The 22,135-nt window shown below is 42.6% G+C and overlaps 2 protein-coding genes across 3 annotated transcripts; one reads left to right on the top strand and one right to left on the bottom strand.

The window, feature by feature from the left end:
- Positions 1 to 282: 282 nt before the first annotated feature.
- Positions 283 to 7,123, top strand: slc30a5 (solute carrier family 30 member 5). Its single transcript, XM_063889091.1, has 16 exons — positions 283 to 801; positions 1,178 to 1,300; positions 1,423 to 1,489; positions 1,646 to 1,731; positions 2,494 to 2,581; positions 2,992 to 3,079; positions 3,183 to 3,259; positions 3,355 to 3,525; positions 3,674 to 3,962; positions 4,093 to 4,301; positions 4,530 to 4,687; positions 4,783 to 4,912; positions 5,394 to 5,655; positions 5,744 to 5,970; positions 6,605 to 6,733; positions 6,840 to 7,123. The coding sequence occupies exons 1-16, from the start codon at positions 731 to 733 to the stop codon at positions 7,008 to 7,010; spliced, it is 2,346 nt and encodes a 781-aa protein (XP_063745161.1). The 5' UTR covers positions 283 to 730; the 3' UTR covers positions 7,011 to 7,123.
- Positions 7,124 to 7,809: 686 nt separating this feature from the next.
- LOC134868166 (thyroid hormone-induced protein B-like) lies at positions 7,810 to 17,653 on the bottom strand. 2 transcript variants are annotated; one of them, XM_063889092.1, is made up of 15 exons: positions 17,455 to 17,653; positions 17,226 to 17,333; positions 14,075 to 14,364; positions 12,515 to 12,599; positions 12,191 to 12,328; positions 11,736 to 12,013; positions 11,434 to 11,527; positions 11,216 to 11,362; positions 10,741 to 10,860; positions 10,458 to 10,600; positions 9,655 to 9,751; positions 8,949 to 9,107; positions 8,602 to 8,855; positions 8,235 to 8,319; positions 7,810 to 8,134 (listed from the first exon to the last, which is right to left on the bottom strand). In XM_063889092.1, the coding sequence occupies exons 1-15, from the start codon at positions 17,483 to 17,485 to the stop codon at positions 8,088 to 8,090; spliced, it is 2,076 nt and encodes a 691-aa protein (XP_063745162.1). In that variant the 5' UTR covers positions 17,486 to 17,653; the 3' UTR covers positions 7,810 to 8,087. The 2 variants fall into 2 exon arrangements, with proteins under 2 accessions (XP_063745162.1, XP_063745163.1); XM_063889093.1 differs by having other exon boundaries at positions 9,670 to 9,751.
- Between the last annotated feature and the right edge of the window lie 4,482 nt (positions 17,654 to 22,135).

The following is a 22,135-nucleotide window of genomic DNA, read 5'->3' as shown; positions in this document are numbered from 1 at the left end:
ATAATAATAATAATAATAATAATAATAATAATAATAATAATAATAATAATAATAATACAATATAATAATTTAACACAATACATACCTATAAATAATAAAACAAGAGAAAATGATAATGCTGAAGTGGTCTCTTATTTTTTTTAGATTCTACTTCACTGAGTTTCCTACATAATTACATTTTGTGTATTATCTCTGTGTCTCTGTATTCACCACTTATAGAAATCAAATTCCTCCATCGCCATCCTCTGCGCAATCAGCGCGCAGCAGCAACGTTCACCAACACACACTCGTGACGTGGCCCTGTTTACCGTGTCCGGAAATGCTGTGGCTTTTTGTCCAGCTGGATTAATCTGTCCTTTTTATTCAAGCTGTCAACTCACTTTTAACACTGTTGATTACCTACCTCTTACTAAGCGACTGCGTTTGTTCACAAGACGTACCCAGCACGTGCAGCACCTATTGCAGCTAATAACTTTGGATACAGTCTTAGCTAGCATAACAGATGGCTAGCTAGCAAGCTAACAGGCTAACAAGCAGCCACCTCAATGTTTACAGTTAATTTAACAAACTAACTGTTACATTTTAACGGAAGAATGATTAAGAGCTAACGGAAAACATGGCTAAACTCTTTACTGGTAAATGGGCTGCGATTTAATGTCACTTTTTGGCTAAATGTTTGAGGATAGTGGGGATTTAAATTCTTCAACTGGACTTTAACTGTTGCTTCAATATGGAAGATAAATACAGCAGCAATGTTCTCTCAGGGGGGAAACTGGGCATGGTCGAGGTGCCCAATTCTAGGTATGTATCTTCTGTTAATCTAATCTATAATCTGTGCTCTGTGAGGTAGCATATTGCTTTATTTTCTTGACATGAAATCAACGTCAAATCACTGTGGCTTCAGTCAGAGGAGGGAGAAGTACTCAGGTATTGTACTTGAGTAAAAGTAGGAGTACTAGAGTGTAGGAATACTGTCAATTAAAAGTCTTGCAATCAAAATGTTACTCAAGTAAAAGTACAAAAGTATTGGCATCAATATAAAGTACCAAAAGTGCTCAATCTGGGCCAATCTGCTTTTCTAGAAATCCTGACAAAGGGTTATAGAAAAATAGTGCACAACTCAATGAATGTGCTTATTTTTCTCTCAAGTACGAATACCTTTCCTTTTCCTCCTCAGGTTAACCAGATATATAGTTTTACTGATCGTCACGAAGGTCCTCAAGGCTCTTGGGATCTTTGAATCCTATGATATCCTCAAAGTGGTCCACATTGTCCAGTTCATCTTTATACTAAAATTGGGGTAAGTAGCAGCCCATTACTTGCTTAGATTTCATATCATCAACTTAATCAAACTTCCACATGGCATTATTTGTTGTTTTTTACTAAATGTAATTGTTTTTATGCATACTTTGCCTTCCCTAGGAGTGCTGTTATCCTGCTTTTCTTTCAAAAGCCATTCTCCTCTGGCAAAGTAATCTCAAAAAGACAGGTGAGTTTGATTTCTTCTGCACGATCCTGCACTAAGGTGTATATAAATATATTTGTTTATTTTCTATTTTATTTCATTTCTAATTCATGTGCCGAGCCTTGTGTACATGCTGCTGTGATAATGATGATTTCTTGTTTGACTCTGTTTTCTTCGTAGTGGATAAAGTTACTAAAGCATGCAGTGTTCAGCTGTATCATTTCCCTCCTGGGCTTCTTCGGTCTGACGCTATGTGGACCTCTGAGGTAACATGTCACCATAAATGTGTGTCTTTTTTTTTACAGCAATTCAAGACACCAATGCTGTGTACATAACCAAGTGTATGTAGTATTAACTCAGCCATTCCATACCAAGTCACCAAGACCTCCCAGGTGTTATCATTTATTTTATTTTCCACCTTTCCAAAAATGTCTGAACATCCATGAAAACCTGAGAATTATTTCTGACAGGTATTAATATAATAATAGTTGCTGACTACAATTTTCTTAATATATATGATTAAACCTATTTTTCACCCATTTTTATACCTCATAATATCTCAATTCATACAGTTTTTCATTATTCTGTTGACTTTCCTGTGATCTAAGGTTTAACCTGTGTAGTATATTAATAGATTTCTGTCACACCGTGTCACAGATCTAGCTAATTAAAGAGTTGAAGCTTAAAAATACAAATTATTCAGATATTTTTAGTATTTTCCCAAGGATGGGAATTGGTAATACTAATTGCAGATGTATTAAACACGTTATATTACTCCCTCATTATATAACACACACACATTTACAAATCTGTGACTACTTTCGCAGAAGTATTGGAATTGGAGCTATACGGTTTGGAATTTCAATTTCTCCATGGATATTTTTTAGAAAATCCACAACATACACTGGTGGTTCTTGATGAGTAGGTATGTACTCACCCAGCTGTGTGTTTTATGTCTTTGGATGTGTGCTCATTAAAAGTCTCTTGTGTTCAGGGTGTGATTCAGTTCTGTTTGGTGTCTTTAACAGGACGCTGCTGCTGTTTGAGCACAGTGATGTGGTGGTCATTGCTCTCCTCGGTGTTCTGTTCACAGGCACAGGAGGGGGGCCATCTAAGGTACGAGGGCTAAATGAAAACATGTCCCATACTATGCATTTTAAGAGATAAGATAAAAAACATTAAAAATGATTCAATTTGTTTTATTTCATGCAGGGTTTGTCCTTTTGTAGTTTTTTTTAACCATTATTCCTATCAGAAAAAATAGCATAGTTGATAAGAACTGTACAATGGCTTAGTAAGACCATTGTAGGTCAATAAAATAATTACAGGATAGGTGATAAATGAACATTTAAAGATCAAAGTGGTGAATTCATAAGGAAAAACACACATTTATATTCCCTGGAGTTAAAAAGTCATACATTTGGGAAAAACTTTGTTAATTTTGACCCTGCTTGAAATGAAACACACAACTGTGTATCGTAGAAGTGTGTGATATGCATTTCTGTGCTTTCTTTTTTTTTTTACAGACCCGAGGCGCTGCTCTCTTCATCATCGCCGTGATCTGCCTCCTCCTCTTCGACAACGACGATCTCATGGCAAAGATGGCCGAGCACCGTATCCTTTGCTAATTATCCGGATCTGACTTTGACCTGGTCTTTTTGTGTTCGTCGTCATCTCTCTTTGCATATTTTTTCTCCTTGACTCGTCTTCCAACCAGCTGAGGGTCACCATGACAGCGCGCTGACTCATTTCCTCTACACTGCCATTGCCTTTTTAGGGGTTGCAGATCACAAAGTAAGCAATGCATACGCTACATGTTCTGTTAAATGCTGCCTACAGAAGCATTCTTCATTAATGTCTGACCTCTATCTTCACGTTCCTTCCATCAGGGTGGAGTGGTTCTGCTGGTGGCCTCCCTGTGTCTGAAGGTGGCGTTCCACACGGCCTCCAGGAAGCTGTCGGTGGAAATCGGTGGTGCCAAACGCCTCTATGCTCTTGACAACCTGGTGTCTGCTGTGGTGCTGCTGCCCTGGGTCATAGTGCTCTCAGCGACTACAGAAGTAAGTGAAGAATGAAGAAATCGTTGAGTGTGGAAGGCTGCACACTTCTCTTAAATAAACGTACCACCAGAGCAGCCATTGTGATTTTTACTGGGTTATTTGAGCAGTCTGTAATGATTGGTACTCTCTCTATCCCTCTCCTCCCCAGAGTAAAGTTGAGTCATGGTCGTCGCTCATCCTGCCCTTCGGGATGATCATCCTCTCCGTGATGATCCTGGAGTTTTACGTGGAGGCCATCTGCAACACGAAGATGGAGACGCCGAGGTGCGCCCGCTACGGAGCCATCGCCCTCTTCCTCAGCGCTCTGCTGCTGGCCAACTTCTGGACCCACCCGCTCACCGACCAGCTGCGCTCCATGAGCAAACCCCCCCAGCAGGTCAGCACGGAGCACGTGCTCTCTGGAGGAGTCATCGTCAGCGCCATCTTCTTCATCATGTGTAAGTTAACTTAAACCGAGACCCTACAGGCATAACTGCTGTTTTATTGAACTCATATGTGTAGCTTTGTCTATTTTGGTCTGTAGTCTCCTCAAAAGTATATATTTTCTCCTCTCTCATCTCTCCGCAGCTTCCAGCATTCTCTCGTCCCCCTCCAAGAAAGGTCAGAAGGGCACCCTGGTGGGTTACTCTCCTGAAGGGACCCCTCTGTACAACTTCATGGGCGACGCTCTGCAGCACACATCGCAGTCCCTCCCCCGCTTCATCAAAGAGTCCCTGAAGCAGATCCTGGAGGAGTACGACTCCAGGCAGATCTTCTACTTCCTGTGTCTCAACCTGGTAGGTACAGCGGCGGGAAGAGAAGACTCACAACTGACAGTCAGGTTAACCAGCGAGGATATTACGGGGATGGGGCATTGGGATTGGTTACACAGCCATGGCTAAAAATCATTAGTAGCAATTAAACCAATCAAAAGTAACAAGCAACATGTTCTCAACCAGGTATGGTATATGAACAAAGTGTTATTTTCTGAGTAAACGTGAGGTTTGCTGCTCTGCTTGTTCCAGGCGTTCACTTTCGTGGAGCTGTTTTACGGCGTCTGGACCAACAGTCTGGGGCTGATCTCTGATGGCTTCCACATGCTGTTCGACTGCTCCGCTCTGGTGCTCGGCTTGTTTGCTGCCCTCATGTCTCGCTGGAAAGCCACCAGGATCTTTTCCTACGGGTAAACGTCCATCGTCAACATGTGGAAACTCTTTGATGGGAGTTACTGGAGTATTCAGCCGGATGTCTAACAAATGGACTGTTGTATTTTTGCAGGTACGGACGTGTGGAAATCCTTTCTGGATTCATCAACGGCCTGTTCCTGATGGTCATCGCTTTCTTTGTCTTTGTCGAGTCAGTCACCCGTGTGTTGGATCCTCCCAATATCAACACTGACATGCTGACTGTGAGTAAACTGCGTCCCCCCATATAATGTAAAAGCTATTTGCTGAATGAACGTTGGAAATCCCTATTATGGAAGTCTGAAAAAAAAATCAAATATGGACATAGAGAAAACATTTTCTATTTTTTACCTTTTAGTAAATATCTTCACATTCTCCAGCAAAAAAAAGTATATTTTTTGTGGGTTTGATGGTCCATTCCCACAATACAGTTATTGTAGCCACTTGTTAACTTGTTAATATTAATATTTATATTAGGCAATCCTCTTAATCCCATCAGTTATTAACCAGTCAGAGCAGACTGACAGAGGGTGAAAAGAGGTGCTGTGTGAGAAAAATAAAGAGCTTTTTGAACATTAAAGCATGGAGACATGTCACAGTAGAGGCACAAAATACTAATGTATACCTGAGAATGAGAACAATAGGGCTCCTTTAAGTCACTAGACATCATCCAGTCTGAACTGTGCATGTTTTTGTCTCCTGCAGCCGGTGTCTGTCGGAGGCTTGCTGGTCAACCTGGTGGGGATCTGCGCTTTCAGTCACGCTCACTCCCACGGCGGCAAAAGCTGCTCGTCAAATGAGCAAAGTCACTCGCACCACGGCCACTCCCACAGCGAGCACAGCCACGGCGGGCACGGCCACTCTCACGGAGGCCACGGGCACTCTCATGGCGGGCACGGGCACGGAGGACACGGGCACTCTCACGGCTCCGGGGGCGGGGGCGGAGGCATGAACGCTAACATGAGAGGTGCGCTTTTTCATTGATGCATTAGAAAAATAACCTCAGTGTAATGGAAGTTGTAGCGAGCTACATTGCTTTTGTTTTTCCCCTCCAGGAGTTTTCCTCCACGTCCTGGCTGACACGTTGGGCAGCGTGGGCGTCATCATCTCCACCATCCTCATCCGTCAGTTCGGCTGGTTGATCGCAGACCCCATCTGCTCGCTTTTCATCGCCGTGCTCATTTTCCTCAGCGTCATCCCTCTGCTGAAGGACGCCTGCGAGGTGCTTCTCCTGAGAATTCCCCAGGAAAATGAGAAGGAGCTGAACATTGCGCTGGAGAAGGTGAGGAGTACACACATGATGAGGACAACAGCTTTCTTTAACAGATAGTATAATAAGGGAGTGGTGTGCAGATTCTTGGGGCAAATCTGTTTTCCATCTATAATATTAAATGAGTTCTTAGGATTGTTAACTAACCTGATGTGGTTGAATTATTATGGCTTAGCAAACTTTAGCCATCACATTTGAAGTTAGATGTAATTTCCATAGAGGCTAGCAAACCGGCTATTCCTATTATTCCTTTTCTTATGGTATTGGCGTTAGCAGTCTTAGCATTACTTAGCATTAGCATTTGGTCAACAATTTAGCCCCTGAATTAAAGTATCAACTAACTTCACGTTATCTTTAGCCCCTCATGTGCTAAAGATAACGTGTCTGTGTGCTAACATAATTAGCATACTATTAGGATTTGCTTTTGGAATTGTTTTGACAAATTAATCAGTGAAAACGTTTGGTAAAAATAGACCGTTTGTACGTGATCTACATTTTCCATTTCTCTGAAACAAATGACAATCTACTTAAATGACGGGCTCATTGGGGAAGTGCTTTAGCATTATCATATGCCTTGGCAAAAGTAGAAATGTTTCCATCCTTTCAGCAGTTTTCCTGGTGTTAATTTCCCTGGTTGTAATTCCAGCTCGAGAAGATTGAAGGAGTGTTGTCGTACAGAGACGCTCATTTCTGGAGGCACTCGCACAACATGGTGGCAGGGACCATCCACCTCCAGATCATGGCAGACGTGGTGGAGCAGCGGATCGTACAGCAGGTCGGTACAGACTGTAGATACGTCGTGCTGTTAGGATGAATCCTTGAACAGATCATCAAGAAGTGTTGGGTTGTTGTCAGTTCTGATTGGTCTGTGTGATTGGTAGGTGACGGCCATCCTGAAGGACGCCGGGGTGAATAACCTGTCGGTGCAGGTGGAGAAGGAGGCGTACTTCCAGCACATGTCTGGACTCAGCACGGGATTTCAGGAAGTTCTGGCAATGACGCAGCAGATGGAGTCCATGAAATACCTGAACGATGGGACACTTATAATGTAACGCGCATCTTTTGGACCAAAAGAAACTTTTTGAATTCAGTTTTTTTATTGAAATGTACAGTAACTGTATGAATGTGGTTTAAATAAATTTGAATATATTGGCTCGCAGCATAACATACCGTACGTAGTCAGTGGAAAAGCAAACTTGGCAACAAAATCTGTATTTATATAAACATAAACTGAAGTGAAAATGTGCAATGAAAGACAGGGACACAGCGTCTTAGGCACAGGAACGAGACAGGACGTCCTCCACAGCACAAAGACCGTCTGAGGACATGATGAAGACACAGCCTCATGGTGAAGCTGTCGGTGCAATCCCTGTCAGCCCAAACAGTCTGGAAGCCATCGATGGAAACATTGCTATCAGATATATCCTGGTGCAGGTCAGAGCAAAACCTGCAGCCACCTTTCTGGAAAGCACGCTCAACTACAGTCCAGTTAATCTGTCTGACGTCCCTGCTGGCGCACGCCCACTATTTACTAATTCGCCCATCAGCCTCATATTTTCTGTGCACATTTATCATTGTAAGTTTTATAATGTCGCAACTTCTGACTGCAGGAAAGGGCAAGTGAGGAGCAGCTGATCTGATCCTGCCATGCTTGCCTGATATTAGTTTGTATTTTCCAATTTAACATTACAGCAGTGGCAGAGATGTGCAGTCGGTTGAGCATGTGTTAATACATGGGTTTTACGTCATCAGTTATTTCTTATAAATTAATCTGAAGTCCTAAGAACCATTCCCAAAGTAAAATCATCTATTCAATTCAACACTAACAAGTAAAACCACATGCCAAAGTAATGTTTTTGAACCTTCTCGCTTTATTTGGCAATGAGCATTAATCTAATGCATATACATGTGAAAAAGAACACAGTTAACCTCACTCTGATGCTACAGTGCAGAGAGAAATGCAGACTATTATACAACTGATATGTGTTGCTTCAACCAAACTACGTGAAAAGTTTCCTTTCACCCACACTACTAAATGTTCTGATTGACACGCAGGAGTCAGGGGTCTGTAATGTACAACAAAAACGCGGGGGGTTCATGCATCCTACGCAGCTGATGACCTCCTCTGTCTACTCGATCTCATTGGAGGTTCCCACAGGGGCTTCGGTCTTCGTTACTGCAGGGAAACAAACAAACAAAAAAACAGGTCATTCTCGGTCATTTCTTCTTTGTTCAATGTTAAAATCATGTGTTCAACATTACGGTAAATGATTTACCTGGGCAAGGTCCGCTCTCTATGATAATGTCATCAATGGCAATGTCACTCCTTACTGATGAACCCCTGGTCGCTTCGAATACAACCTGGAACAGAGTGAGGAGTACAGAGCTATAAAGCAAAAAAAGTATCACAAAGAAAAGGAACTGGCCCTTGTGACTGATCTAAAATATCTATATGACACTATTAGGTTGCACTGCTGCAATGTTTAGGCAGCATTTTACTGTTGGAGATGTATTTTAACTTCCTCAAAACCCCTGAAAAGCAGCCTCATCTCATTTGCTTAGGAAGCTTTTATAATGTGTTTATCATATAGGAAATCCATACATCCATCCTTCAAATACAAACAGCCCTGAGAGGTTTCTTGCCTGATGCTGGACTCCGCTCCTGTACTCCACTGTGGCCCTCAGCCAGGCGATGCTCTGCTCTCCGCTCAGTTGCCACAGCAACGCGTCCTCTCCGTGCTTGCGGAGGTGAACGCTGAGCTGACCGGTGCCTGAGCCGTACATGTGATAGTAGAAGCGCAGACACTGGGCCCCCCTGGAGCCTCTCAGAGGCCGGGACAGCATGCGGATGCTCTGACCCGGCAGCATGGGCGACGCCTCCATGTACAGGTAGTATCCTGTCAATCAAAAGTCAACGTTACTCAACCCTTCTCCAGTTATTTGAGAGCGTGCAAAGTGTCGTGGATTTGGAAGGAGCGTGGGACCCTCACCGAGTCCCGTGGTGTGGTCTCCCCTCGGCCCGGTGTAGGAAGTGGGGGTGGGTCCTCTTCTCAACTCCCAGTCTCCAGTATCACTCTGCTTGTCCTGAGTGTAGCCGCACAGGCCCGCTTCAAAGTCACAGTGTCCCGGCAAAAAGGGCGACACGGAGCCTGCAAGAGGAACATGATGCACTTTAAGTTTGGTCACACTTATATAAGTTGACGTTAAAACAAAACTATGAACTAATGGTTGGACTCAAAAAGCAAATAAGGAGCACATGGCCCTTCAGTTCTTTGTTATATATTTCCCTTTGTTAGGTTTGACGTTAACTTTTTGGCCACTTCTCACCGACAAGGTGTGTGTCCTACCGGTTTGACTGACAGGGAGTTGGAGGGAAAACTGAGGGAGATTCATACCTTCTTTGTTTAGGAGGGGAGAGGGAGACCCCTGGTGGAGGTATGGATCTCTCTTTCCTAGTCAATAACGTTCTTTAATGGCACAATTTCTTAAGGCAAATAATTCCTATTATGCTTTTTCTGGTTGTTCCAATGTGGTGTGATGTGACCAATCACAACAGAGCCAGCCAGCTAACCAATCACAGCTGACTGGGCTCTGGTTTCAGACAGAGGGTGACAATATTTTTGTTGTTGAATGGATTTAGATTAGGGTAAATGGAGGTATAAGCACGGTATGATTTATTTTGTTGTTGCTATTTACGTGCTGTCAGCTCACAGTCTCCGAGGCTCACGCTGATGTCGTCCAAAGCCACAGAGCCGCAGTCCCAGAAGCTCTTGCAGGTGCTGACAAACACCACCTGGAGAGCAGAGGTAAGCAGTGAGCAGGATAGAAACCATTGCTCATTTACACTGTCATCTCTATACACACTCTTTGTTCTGTTTCTTTCCTGCTCTGCTTTGTGTGAGAGAAAAATATCCCCAAATGAAAGCTTTTAAATCGCTTCAATGTGTTCAAAGAAAGGAAGAAAAGGCCAGTGTGAGAAATCCTTTGAGCATTTCTTCATCTGGATGAATTCTTTCGTATTGTGCACATGAGGGACTGCAGTTCTGGAATGCATTGGGGCTGAATTGTAAACGACGCGAAGCAGAAAGTGTTGGTTTGTTGTCTGTTTGTCTGTCACTCGGCAGGCTGAGAAAAAAAACGACTGGCCAAATGTTCGTGAAACCTGGTGGAAAGGTGATTCCTGTGCCAACAAAAAGAACCCATTACATTTTGGAGTGGAACTGCTTCCTGGAGCTTTGCTTTTTATTAATGGAAAAGGCCTAAGCAAAGATCTCGCTCTGTGCTCTCTGCCTTGGTGGAGGTCTGTTCTCTTTGACTACCTTCTTGTTTGTTTATCATTTCCTTTCCTCCTTTATTAATTCCTTGGCACCCTCACTCCTTCTTTCTCCCCTCCCCTCACTTACTTGCTTCCTTTTGGATCTCTCCTTCCCTCTTTCCCCATCACACTTATTCTGTACTTTTTGTTCTGCCTTTGATAATTCCACTTCCTCCCTTCTGACCTTGGCAGGCTGCGATGTCTGGAAGGTAATGTCTGTTGTGATCCAGATTCCTCTGGACTTCTCCCCCTGAGTCCATATCCTCTCCTGGCTGCTGCCCTGCTGCTGCAGATACACAGCGAGAGCCTGGTCCGTCTGGTTGAAACCTGCAGTTGCCAAAGTTATTTCTGGTCGTTGATTCAGTCAGATAAATCACAGTGCAGTACTCGTGCACAAAAACCATCAGACAAAAGATAAAAAAGAGTCAAATTTTCTTTCATCCAGAGGGTTTTAGGGTGCCACTCACCCCTCAGGGAGAAGTAGAATCTCAGGCAGTACTTTGTGTTGCCGGGCAGAGTTGGACCGACCAGGCGGCTAACGTAACCAGAGAGTGGGCTCAGCCGGGAGTGAGCCAACAGGAAATATCCTTAAAGGAGAAGAGAGACTTTATTTTCCTTCAAAACAGTTTCTTCCTCCGAATCCCTGCCATGAGTGTTCCTGTCAATACTGCCACCTGTTATTGATCTTGAATTCAACAGTTTTCAATTTGTTTGCATCACATTTTCATCCAAAGAAGACTTGTGGCTGTTAGGGAAGCATTTCACTGGACCCGAATTTTGCGTAACCTCCAAATGCAAGTTGGCTTATATATTTTTGTGGAAAACATGTAATTTTCCATGAAATACCAACCCCTGCTATACCATCTAGACTGTTTTTGTCAGTCCGGGTGGATGCAGTGGTACAGGCTGCACAGTGCAATCCAAATATATGTTTAAGCCCACCTGCCCCTGTGGTGTGGTCTCCGTTCCTAAATATGTTTGGCTTCACAGACACTCTCTTCCACAACGACCCGATCACCTGCTCCTGGGTGTAGCGGCAGAAACCCGACTCAAAGTCACAGTTAGCGATGGAGGGGTCAAAGGTCGGCTCTGTGGAACAAATGTATGGGATCAGCGGATGTTGTTGGGTTAATACTGTTTTGTCTGTGGCTGCAGCTCACCAGTGTCTGTGCTGCAGAACTCTGGAGAAAAGAAAATGTCATCAACTGCAACACGCCCGGCCCTCGGGCTGTTAAAGGATACTTCAAAGACCACCTGAGGAGGCAAACACATGGAGATACTTGATGAGGACTTGTCGAAAAGAGACACTACTTTAAACGATTAAATTAGCATTAGCCACTATTAGCTCTGGGTCATTTTACTCATAAGATGAACAATGTGTCTTCCTTTGAAAAGTCATAAAGTCTCATCTAAATATCTAAAAGTGTTCAAATACACTTGGAAAGCGGGTTTCCATACTGACCTGTACAGAGTACGGTGCTTTCAGGTCCACCTGCACAGGTATCCATTCTTCCAGCGTCCCGCTCCAGTCGTTTTGGTTCTCTGACCCCGCCCTCCACAGCTCCTGGTACTGACCCATTCGGTCCCTGGTGAACACTGAGAACATGTTCCCTCCCTCCTCGCTTCGCTGGTACTGAAAACTCAAGCAACCGGACATCGGCACCGTCGTCATGGGGGAAACCAGTTTGGCCACTTCTTTGAAAGTCTTGGTGTAGATGGAGTCCACGTACATCAAGTGACCTGAGTGGGAGCTTAGATATGAGTCAGGTTGTGGAATATAGCTTCCCCTCATAGACTCTTTCATAATATACGCCTACCCACCGTTGATGTAGCGTTCAACGGCTCAATTCGAACAAAAAAGGGCGAAATGATCACTTAGTAATTGGATAAAAACACCTTTTTGTGACTAAAACTCACCTGTCCTGTTGTTGTATGTGTGGTCATTTGGTATGTTGTTGTGAAGGATCTGGGAACCACCTCCACCCACATACCAGTTTACATTAGCGTTCCACTGATTACTGTATCCACACAGGTGAGACTCCTCAAAATTACATTCTGTGTAGGAAATGAGAAACAGATGAGTCATTATGGATGCAGAATGATTATAATTACCTCATGTTTTGGTGAATTGCAGGAACAGAGCCCAGATGGTCTGCATCCAGAACGACCTGCAGATGTGAATTATTTTTTCTTTTTGATTTCAGAAAGATACATGAGTGATGTATGTGTAAAGTCACTCACCCAGGCAATAACCCGGGCTGATGTGGATCTCAAAGACGGCCACGCTGCTCCCAGCGCTCTGTCCGGGTTTACCCTCGATGACAACCTAATCGACAACACATGTTCAGCGATACCCTGAAAGCCTGATAGCCTACGGACTGACACAGGGATGATATCATAGGAGGCTAAGCAATGGTATGGAAGTCAGGGAGAAAGCACTCATGAGATGCACAGAAATGTAATTTGATTTTAAAGCAGCAGGTTTTATGTAAAATGACACACAGGAAGACAGAGAAGAAACACACTGGTATAATCATGAGGTCATGGTTTGTACGTGTGTGTGTGTGTGTGTGTGTGTGTGTGGGGGGGGGGGGGGGGGGGGGGGGGGAATCAAGCATGATCTCAGAGGTAATTTGAACTTATTTAGATAAACCAGTGCAGTGACCGTTTAAAACATGCCAGTTTGGAATGGGCTAATTACACGGCCACTGTTTTTGCGTACAGCTTTCTCACAGTTAGTGTCCACCTAAATGTTATTTCACTTCAGCTCTGGTTAGGTCTCCACCAAATAAGCCCCACCTCCACCAATAACACCACTTTGACTTAAAAAGTTAACATTTAGCAACAAAATAAGTTGCACGCTGCCACCCTTTTGAGAGCTAGCTATGCTAATGTTGTTAGCAAACTCATGCTAAAATGATTCTGTATTTTCCGCTCTTCCTGTTGTGCTAACACTAGCTAGCATTAGCAAACTCATAAGGTTATAGCCACTCATTGTCTTACCTAACATAACATTAATGACTAATTGTAATCTTTACCTTGGTGTTATTAGTGGATGTAGTGTAGCATATAATACATTAAATGTATGCTAAATAAGCTTAATTGGTTAACAATTAACATTATTTTTAACCATAGCTCTGCAACAGGATGCTAATGCTAGGAGTTAGGTGTTCCACTTTCTTTTCCAACCAACATTTATTGCTGACTTTGTCTTTTGCTGGACAGGTAAATAAATAAATGATAAAAAATGAGTTCCAGCCATGAGAACTAGATGGGTTTCGGCTCTTTGAGAGCAAAGAGCAGAACTATTTATCAGTCAGTTAGCTTTTACCTCTGACATTTTTTGAGATACATTAATGCACTGAGGGGCCCACACATAGAACACACCCTACTCTCCATTATGTAGGTCACGACCCTGTCGCAGACGGCTCTGCCTGAGTCTGGATGTAATATAAACTGTGCTGTACTATTCCCACACAATGTTTAGATAATGTGACGCATGTGAAGGTGTGTGTTATTGTTTCTCCACCCTTCATCCTTGGCTCAATTTGGGCCCCATGTGTGATGTATATGAATCTATACTTGCCTCCTTTCAGCGACAGAATAAGAAATAGTTCTTTACACATTTGACAATTGCACAGTTTAGGCATCAACATGTATTGAGCAGATTAAATTGAACTGTAAAGGTATGTGCAAGGAAGAGGATAAACACTGCCTGTACTCTGTGATACTGGTCTATTAGAGATTTCATTTGGTCCCCTTTACAAACAAAGCGTAGCCACTATTGTATAATCATCTCACCCTGTAAGGCTCGGTAGTGTTCTGCAGGTCCATGCTTGAGATGACCCAGCTGTCAGAGGAGGCCTGGCTGCTCCACAGCGGCTTGTCCATGCTCTTTCCCTCAGTCCGCTGCAGGACCTCCAGGCTTCCCGACCCACTGATCTGGTAGACGAGCCTCAGGCAGCTCCACTCGCCCTGCTCCAGGTTTGGACTCAGCAGGACCCCTGTGATGTCTATCTGTGTCCCTTTATCTGCGTCTATCACATCCTCCTGGTTATCGCTCAGGGCTGCTTCCACTGATACAAAGCGGCCTGAAATAAAGAGATATGCGGGAATTAGAAAATACTCTGACAAAAATTGACAGCTTTTGACTTTATTTGATAATAAAAACAGCTTCTTTCAGTAAAGATGTGAACATTTTTCATTTATTGTCAGTTTAGTGGTTGCCTTTAATTTGGTCAGTGTCTCTATCATAAAGTCAGTTAGCATCATCTGTCAGCTGTGAATGAGATATGGCATTCCACATTGTAATCTCTAAACTGGGTCAACCTTTACTATTACAGAAACTTAGTCAAGAAAAGTCAAGAAAAATTCTCGCTGAAAGTCATATATCACTTACTTGCTCATGGTCGCTAATGAGTGAGCTACTTGCTAGCTTTTTGCTTCAACAAAGTCCAAAGCAACAAGCAAGAAACGACTCTTACTAAGCTAAAGGCTCCTTTCAGCAGGTCATGTTGGCCATTGTCACCACAGTTTTGCATGTTAGCATACTAACTTTTTCTCAGGGCAGATTAACATTTTGTCCTGATGATGGCGCTAGACAATGCAATCTACCTTCTGTTTTGGATAGAACAGGGAAGAAACATGTGGAAGGCTGGATAATGCCTAATGGAAATGTTCAATTTGAATTCAGCTCCCACCATAACATGGACTCCTATCTTCTTTTTTGCTCCAGGAGACTCTGAGCTCTCCTGAGTCTGTGATTTATTATTTGTCCCAGTGGAATGCTCTGCTGCCTTCAGGCTCCCATTGGCTGACACACACACACACACACACACACACACACACACACACACACACACACACACACACACACACACACACACACACACACACACACACACACACACACACACACACACACACACACACACACACACACCCACCCACTGAGCTCATTTTTCCTGTGAATGCGGTCAATTCAAGATGTCTTTTTTTCTTCTCTTGCTAATAAACTGCATTTGTTTGCAAATGTTTGTAGACTAATTTGCAGAATTTAAATATCATAACCTTGGCTCGCATTTAAGCTGATGTGTTGTTTTGACTGAATCAGTGTATCTGCCTTGTTTAGATTTAGAAAAAAGGACTTAAAAGTGCTTCTCGTATATTGTTCACATGACTTCCCTTCTCCATCACGGCCAGCTGTGCTGCACAGACCACAGAAAGGAAAAGGGGTATGAGCGAAAATAAGAACTGAGTTAATGCACCAACTACTCTGACCTTTTAAGAAGCTGGTTTCAATGGCAACAAGGATGGAAACAGGAAAAGAGAAACTGGTTTATGTATCCAAGAGGGGAGACTAATAGTGAGACAGGCTGCAACAGCAGAACAATTTTCTGACAAGTACGAGCAAGGTGGGGCAACAAAAGTCTTAATAGGGAGAACCTTTCAGGGGGATACAAGAGTCCTGATAACACTGGCTAGGTTCCTTTCGCAACAATGACCGGCTCACTCCATTTGAACCCTTAGGTCTGACTTGTATTTGCCATTTTTCCTCATATCTTTAAAACTTGATAGAGTGCCTAATGGCTGATAATAACCTATTTATTGCAATTTTCCAAATCTCAATGGAAAAAGCCCACCCACTTTTGCTGACTCAAACACTTCAACAATGCTGTCATATGGACATGTCAAGGGTAGACCTCCCTAAATCTACCAAGGCTTTATCGTATGTTTTACCCTTAATGGGACCAAAATACACATCATGCTGCAATGAAGGTGACTTACAACTAGCATTTGAGACCATAAACTCATCAGTTAATTGTTTCGTGAGGTAATAAATCAATTGAGAGGTTGGGTCATTTCCTCATAGACTTCTTTACAATTAGACTCCTTTTGCCATCAGTGCAGTCCCCCCTGCTTTCCATTAGACAGAATACAGGTTAAAGCACTTGCACACTGGCTTCACTTTTAGGTACCAGAGGTTACCTTTTGGTTGGTACCAATCTTCTTACCTCACTCACTGAAAAAGGCACATTTCCCAAAATGCTGAGAGGTAAAAGTGCTCCTTGTGTACACAGCTTAAAATGTTTAGGATTTTGCTATTAGTTTAAACATATTTGGCAGTTGGCACCTGGGATATGTTTTAGCTTTTGAAGACCGTGTGTATTCTGACTCTTGCCCAAATATGTCCGCCTGATTTTTCTAGAATAAGGTCCATTTAGCAGGACATGGGACCAGTATCATCACCATTTCCAGAGCATTATTCATTAAGAGCTGCCAGAACATACCCGCCAGATTTAGTTATGTTAGGTGAAAAATGTTAACTTAAGGGACAAGTTTTGTGCAATTCAAATGGTCAGAGAGCTGAGTGTTTTGTAACATAAACATAGCTCACCTGAAAGCGGGCCTGCTTCCTGTCACAATTAACTTGACTGGACCCTGCTGCTCGTGCACCATGAGGCATGTGTCTCCGGCAGCTAGATCCATCCCATTATTTTTCCACACAAGCGTTTTCATGTGTATGACATCTCAGCACACAGCACATTTACAACAACTGAGAATGTTAGGGGATTTGGCAACAGATGTGCAGTCTCTACAGCATTGTAATGTACACATGATGCAATCTGCATTCATCATGGCTTTGATCACTTGACACAACTTAGATATGGATGTGTTAGGAACTCATCTGTATCAGCTGCAGTACCAACGCGGCAAGAATGCCAAAATGTGTTATTTCACTGACTCCAGATGTTGGAGTCAATGCAGAGCAGATGGGCTCCTTTCCACCAGTGAGCCTTTGTGGTAACTCCAAACCAACACCAAAACAACTGTGATATCACAGCTTAACATGCAACCACTGCTAAAATAGCCATGATAAAGCTGTTACATTTAACAAAAGCCTCTAATTTAAAAAAAGACTGAAGATGCTGTGCCGTGAGTCTCCCAGTACCATCTTTGTGCAGCGTCCAGCTTGTAAAGTCTGCATCTGACGTATATCCGCAGGTGTTGGACTCGAAGTTGCAGGAGCCTGGCAACAGGTTGTGTGCTTGGATGGTGGCTTTGAGGAAAAAGAAAGAAGAGCAGAGAAATTGGAGCAAGAGAATGGTAGGTATGAATCATAGCAACTGGCATTAACAGAAACATGCCCTCATCTACTGGCACTGGCACGACCTACTTACCAGCTAAAGTCAGAAGGTAGAATGGAAGCATTGCAGCTTTCCTTTAGAAGTACCCAAACCGAATATAAGAAAAGCAATAGTAGGTCTCACGTTGCATCCACAAAAAAAGTACCAAAAGATGCAGGAAAAATGTGTTTTTGAAGATTTCCTCCAGTGTGTGTCGTCTGAGTGTCTCTCCAGCTCACAGACTGGCAGCCCACTGCAAAAATGGAAAGCGTGTGTCTGGACAAAAGAGCAGGGAGGAGGAGGAAAAAAGAGGAGGAGAAAAGAAGGTGAGCAATGAGTAGTTGGGAAGCCAGTAAGGGTAAGAGAAAAAAGGAAGGGGGGGGGGGAGGAAGAACTTGGATATGTCAGAAAGGGAGAATGAAGTGTGATTAGTGTGGATATTCGAAAAAAGACTGAAGATGAAGAATAATTTAATGCAGCACATTTCCTCACGAGAAAAATGATGTCACACACACACACACACACACACACACACACACACACACACACACACACACACACGTACAAACCATGACCTCATGATTATACAAGTGTGTTTCTTCTCTGTCTTCCTGTGTCTTGCATTTATATCTGTCATCCTTATTGGCACAGGGGTCACACGCACACACTGAATAAGTAATGCATTTTCCAACATAAGAGCAGTAACAAAAGACTACATTGCTACAGAGTTTAATCCCAGATCCCACTCCATAACAATGACATCCGTAAATTCCTTTTAAATGCATTCCACTGCAAAGTAATTGACAACTCTGCTCAAGTCAAGCTCTGCTGTTCTCAATTAAGAGCCTCCGACTGTTCTTTGAAATTGCTAGCACTTGATAATGATAGGAAGGGGTATACATCAAGACATTTAAAAAAAATGTGGTCAGTTTAGTAGTTCAATCCTTCTGTTCTCTTTTGCCCTTCCTGTTTGTTTGTGCTTGCTTAACATTATGTAACTTGCTTTTTCCAAATGCATCACCCCAAGCATAGGTCCATAAAGACTAAAGTGTTTTCCACTTTGGTGTGAAGAAGTAAACTGGCGAGTATCGAGTCTTGACCTCAACCCTATCCAACAATTTTGGGATGAACCCGGAATGCAGACGTAAAAAATCCCTTCAAACAGGTTCCAAAATCTTGTGGAAAGGCTTACCCAAAGCGTGGTTTTTGGCATGACATGATTGAAAAACACACATGTGTGATGCGTGTGCTCATACTTGTGGTATATAGGATATAGTTTTAAGACTTTTGGTTTATTGTATGTTAAATTACATTTCAAAAATGACTTTAAGACCCAGGAGATGGTGTGTTCAAGGAGAGGCCTGAATACACACATGATCAAAGCTTTGAGTCAAAACATTTTGCAAATCAAACATTTCTCCTGGCTTCAGTGTGAAACAGCTTGCACACTTTCAGTGTTTGTGAACATAAACATGTGACAATTCTCCTTAAATCCTTCAGAAATCTTCCTATGAAGTTTCCTCCAAAACCATTTAGAAAAGGTCTATGCAAACACAACAAAGACAGAATCACCGAAGACCAATAGTTGTTATGTGATTTTGAACAAGACCTTTTCACTCATTGTGGCCATGCAACTTCTTGACAAGTGATTTGTAGAAGAGATTTGATTTTAGAGGTTGAGGAGAAACTAATGCAGCATGTTGAATACAAGAGAACAGGTTTCATTTTTTCTTAAGGAGGTGCACTCTCATCCACATCTGTCTGACCAGCTTCCCCTTGTCCGCCTTTGGGACACAGTCCTCTTAGATCCTTTACCTTCTTCTTGCTTTTGGTTATCTGCTTTTTAATGAGGTGCCCTGAACTATTTCAGACCAGATAAGGGATAAATTATCCCCAGAAAACCTCACTGCAGCCAAACATGTTTTTGTTCAGAAAACACAGAAGGTCTGACTCATCCATACCAGAGTTTTGGGAGGAAAATACATAAAGATTCTCAACGACACATCAGCAGAGAGAAAATGGATTATGTCCATGGATTTATTCAGTTCCCAAGACAATTTCAGTTTTTAACTGGTTTGATCTTTCATCACTTGTCTGTTACCTATCCCTGGATGTCTGTTTCTGTTTTAACAATAAGATATAGCTTCAATAAAGATCTGAATAAGTGCTTGCAGAGGTTAGTGTTTGCATGATACAGTTATGACACCCCGCCTCTGGGAACATCCTAGACCACCGCCTTGCTCCAAGAACTCTGAAGATGCAACATTCATCTTGTTTTTAATCAATAATCCACACCTGCTTTGTTCTCAGGGTCAATGAGAGCACATTCGTTTTTAACGTCATGTTTACAACCAAGATTTCTCTGTGAAGAAATCTGTTTTTCAGATCAAAATGGACTCAGATGCTTTGTTTACTTCATCTGTAGGGAGCATTAGCAATAGTTTACACTAATGACAACCTACGAGTCACTTAACAAGGAGACCTAGTGTTAATGAAATTATGAAATCATCGAATAGGTACCAAAACAGAGTATTGATTCATAATCCCAAAGTAAAGAGCATAAACAATATAGTTTCTTTTCTCCAAACCCTCAAAGTGAATCTGCATTCTTTATAGAATTTATTTCCAAAAGAAAAGACTCACAATCACGAAATGTAGAATCAAGGCAATTTTTTTGATCCATTCTGTAGATTTGTTTTATAACACCCACTGAAGGACCCACAAGCAAGGTTCTTAACCCCCAACTACTCCAGTAGCCAGAAGATGATATTCTAGTCAGGTCTGAATATGTATAGCTGAGTTGACAATGCCCCTTTCCAACCAAAGTGTTACAGTGAATGTTACAGTGCATGGGTATTAACACCATCCTGCCATAGAGTGCCATCTGCCATCTTATTGAAAACACAGGCCCAGGGCTGGCAAACATGGAGCCTACCAGTCTCATGAACACAGAGGAACCTCCAGTGGGCATTTAAAGAGGCCATGGGTTTTTCTGCCTGATAAGAGATAGCTCTGTAATGGGCCGCAATCAGTGCCGGCCCGAGCCTTTAGGGGGCCCCAAGCAGAATTCAATTTTGGCATCCCCTCCCACCACCACCACCACCCGGAGTAAAATAAAATAAAATGCAACAACAGCACTCGATTGGGGGCCTCCTGGTGGCCAGGGAGCCCCAAGCCGCCGCTTAGTTCGCTTATGCCTCGGGCCGGCTCTGGAAACATCCGCAATGAAACATTAATGTGCATTAATTCCAGTTATGGGTACAGTCGGTGCTCACTGCGTGCTACACAACTAATGACAAGCCATGTACAGTACACTTTCATCCACGTATGCAGAGAAGGCCACAAATTATTGATGTCTTTCTGGAAATAGACCAGCAAAGAATTGGACTCAAGAGCGTGAATTATATGCTGTGTGACATGACCTCAGATACATTGTGATGACCTGATTCTGCAGGTTGCAGCTTTTTGATTGGCTCTGGGTGTCACGCATGCCTCCACTTTCAGACAAAAATTGCAGGCTGAATATGTGGAGTCAGACCAAGATGTGTAGCCGCAAACACAGCAATCACAGCAATCACAGCAATCACAGATTAGATGCCATGGTTACAAGTCTACACCATCACCATTCCCCGTCACATTGTTGTCCCGGTAACGGCATCTCAAGTACGTGCACGTGACTTAAGTGAGAATGCGTTACAGGGGCTCAACAATGTAGACACAGGCGCTATTGATCTGCTCCACCAGGCCTTGAGTGGCACAGAAACATGCCTGGATTATAGCGCACTTTGTTTCACACTCCACTCAGAAGGCCCACATTGTATTTCAGTCATGATGATTAGTTACTGTATCTCCTATTAGACATGTTGAACTAACAATACAACAGGGCTGTATTTAAAAGGCTTTATAGGACTTTTAACATGTAGTTAAAGTATCTGATTTCATTAAAACAGCTCTAACCTGTTAATGTTTCAGAATACAAATAAAGAAGAACCCCTACTGAATGTCTGAGATAAAGACACATGTATTATTTAGGTATGTTCCAACACTTTATTGGAACATGTGTATCACATACGGCCGGTGATAAAACCCAGACATCCATGGGCCTTCATCAAAGCAGACACTTTGACATGTTTGGGAAAAGTACAAAGTGTTACAAATTAAATCAAGTTCTTATTCAAGTTTTCCAGTAAACTAAAATGGACTTTGTGAAATTGATTAACATTGTTAATTTTTCTGTAAATTAAGGTGTGAAATGTCGATGATATCAAACTTGTTAAATTAAAAAGCCTTAAGGCAATAGCAACCTATTCTTAAAGCATAGTAATAACACGTAGACAACACATTTCTTAATATAATAAACTCAAACTCTCTTAAATGAGGGATTAGTTTTACTAAAGGAGTGTTTTTTTCGATTACATTTGCCTTTAGAGGAAAAATATTCTTGTTTAACTTTAGCTAACATTAGCTTCTCAGGGCTAAATGCTAGCTTGCTATTAAGCTAACTGCTAGCTAAATGTTAGCCTATGCGAAATAGATGAAGTGCTTTAGTGCTTCAGATGATTGGGCACATACTGGGGTCAGTAAGATCAGTTCTTCATGTGTTTTAATATTCAGGAGCATGAGGAAGACCCACGGTTGGATAACAGCGACACCTCCGACAGACCGTGGGAACATATCAGCTAACGGTGTTGCAGCAGCATGCAGTGCTGCTGCTGCTGCTGCTGATGGAGGAGGA

This window comes from Eleginops maclovinus, chromosome 8 (assembly GCF_036324505.1).
Source record: "Eleginops maclovinus isolate JMC-PN-2008 ecotype Puerto Natales chromosome 8, JC_Emac_rtc_rv5, whole genome shotgun sequence".
In the NCBI taxonomy this organism is placed as follows: domain Eukaryota; kingdom Metazoa; phylum Chordata; class Actinopteri; order Perciformes; family Eleginopidae; genus Eleginops; species Eleginops maclovinus.
This window is presented reverse-complemented; position numbering and strand designations above follow the sequence as displayed.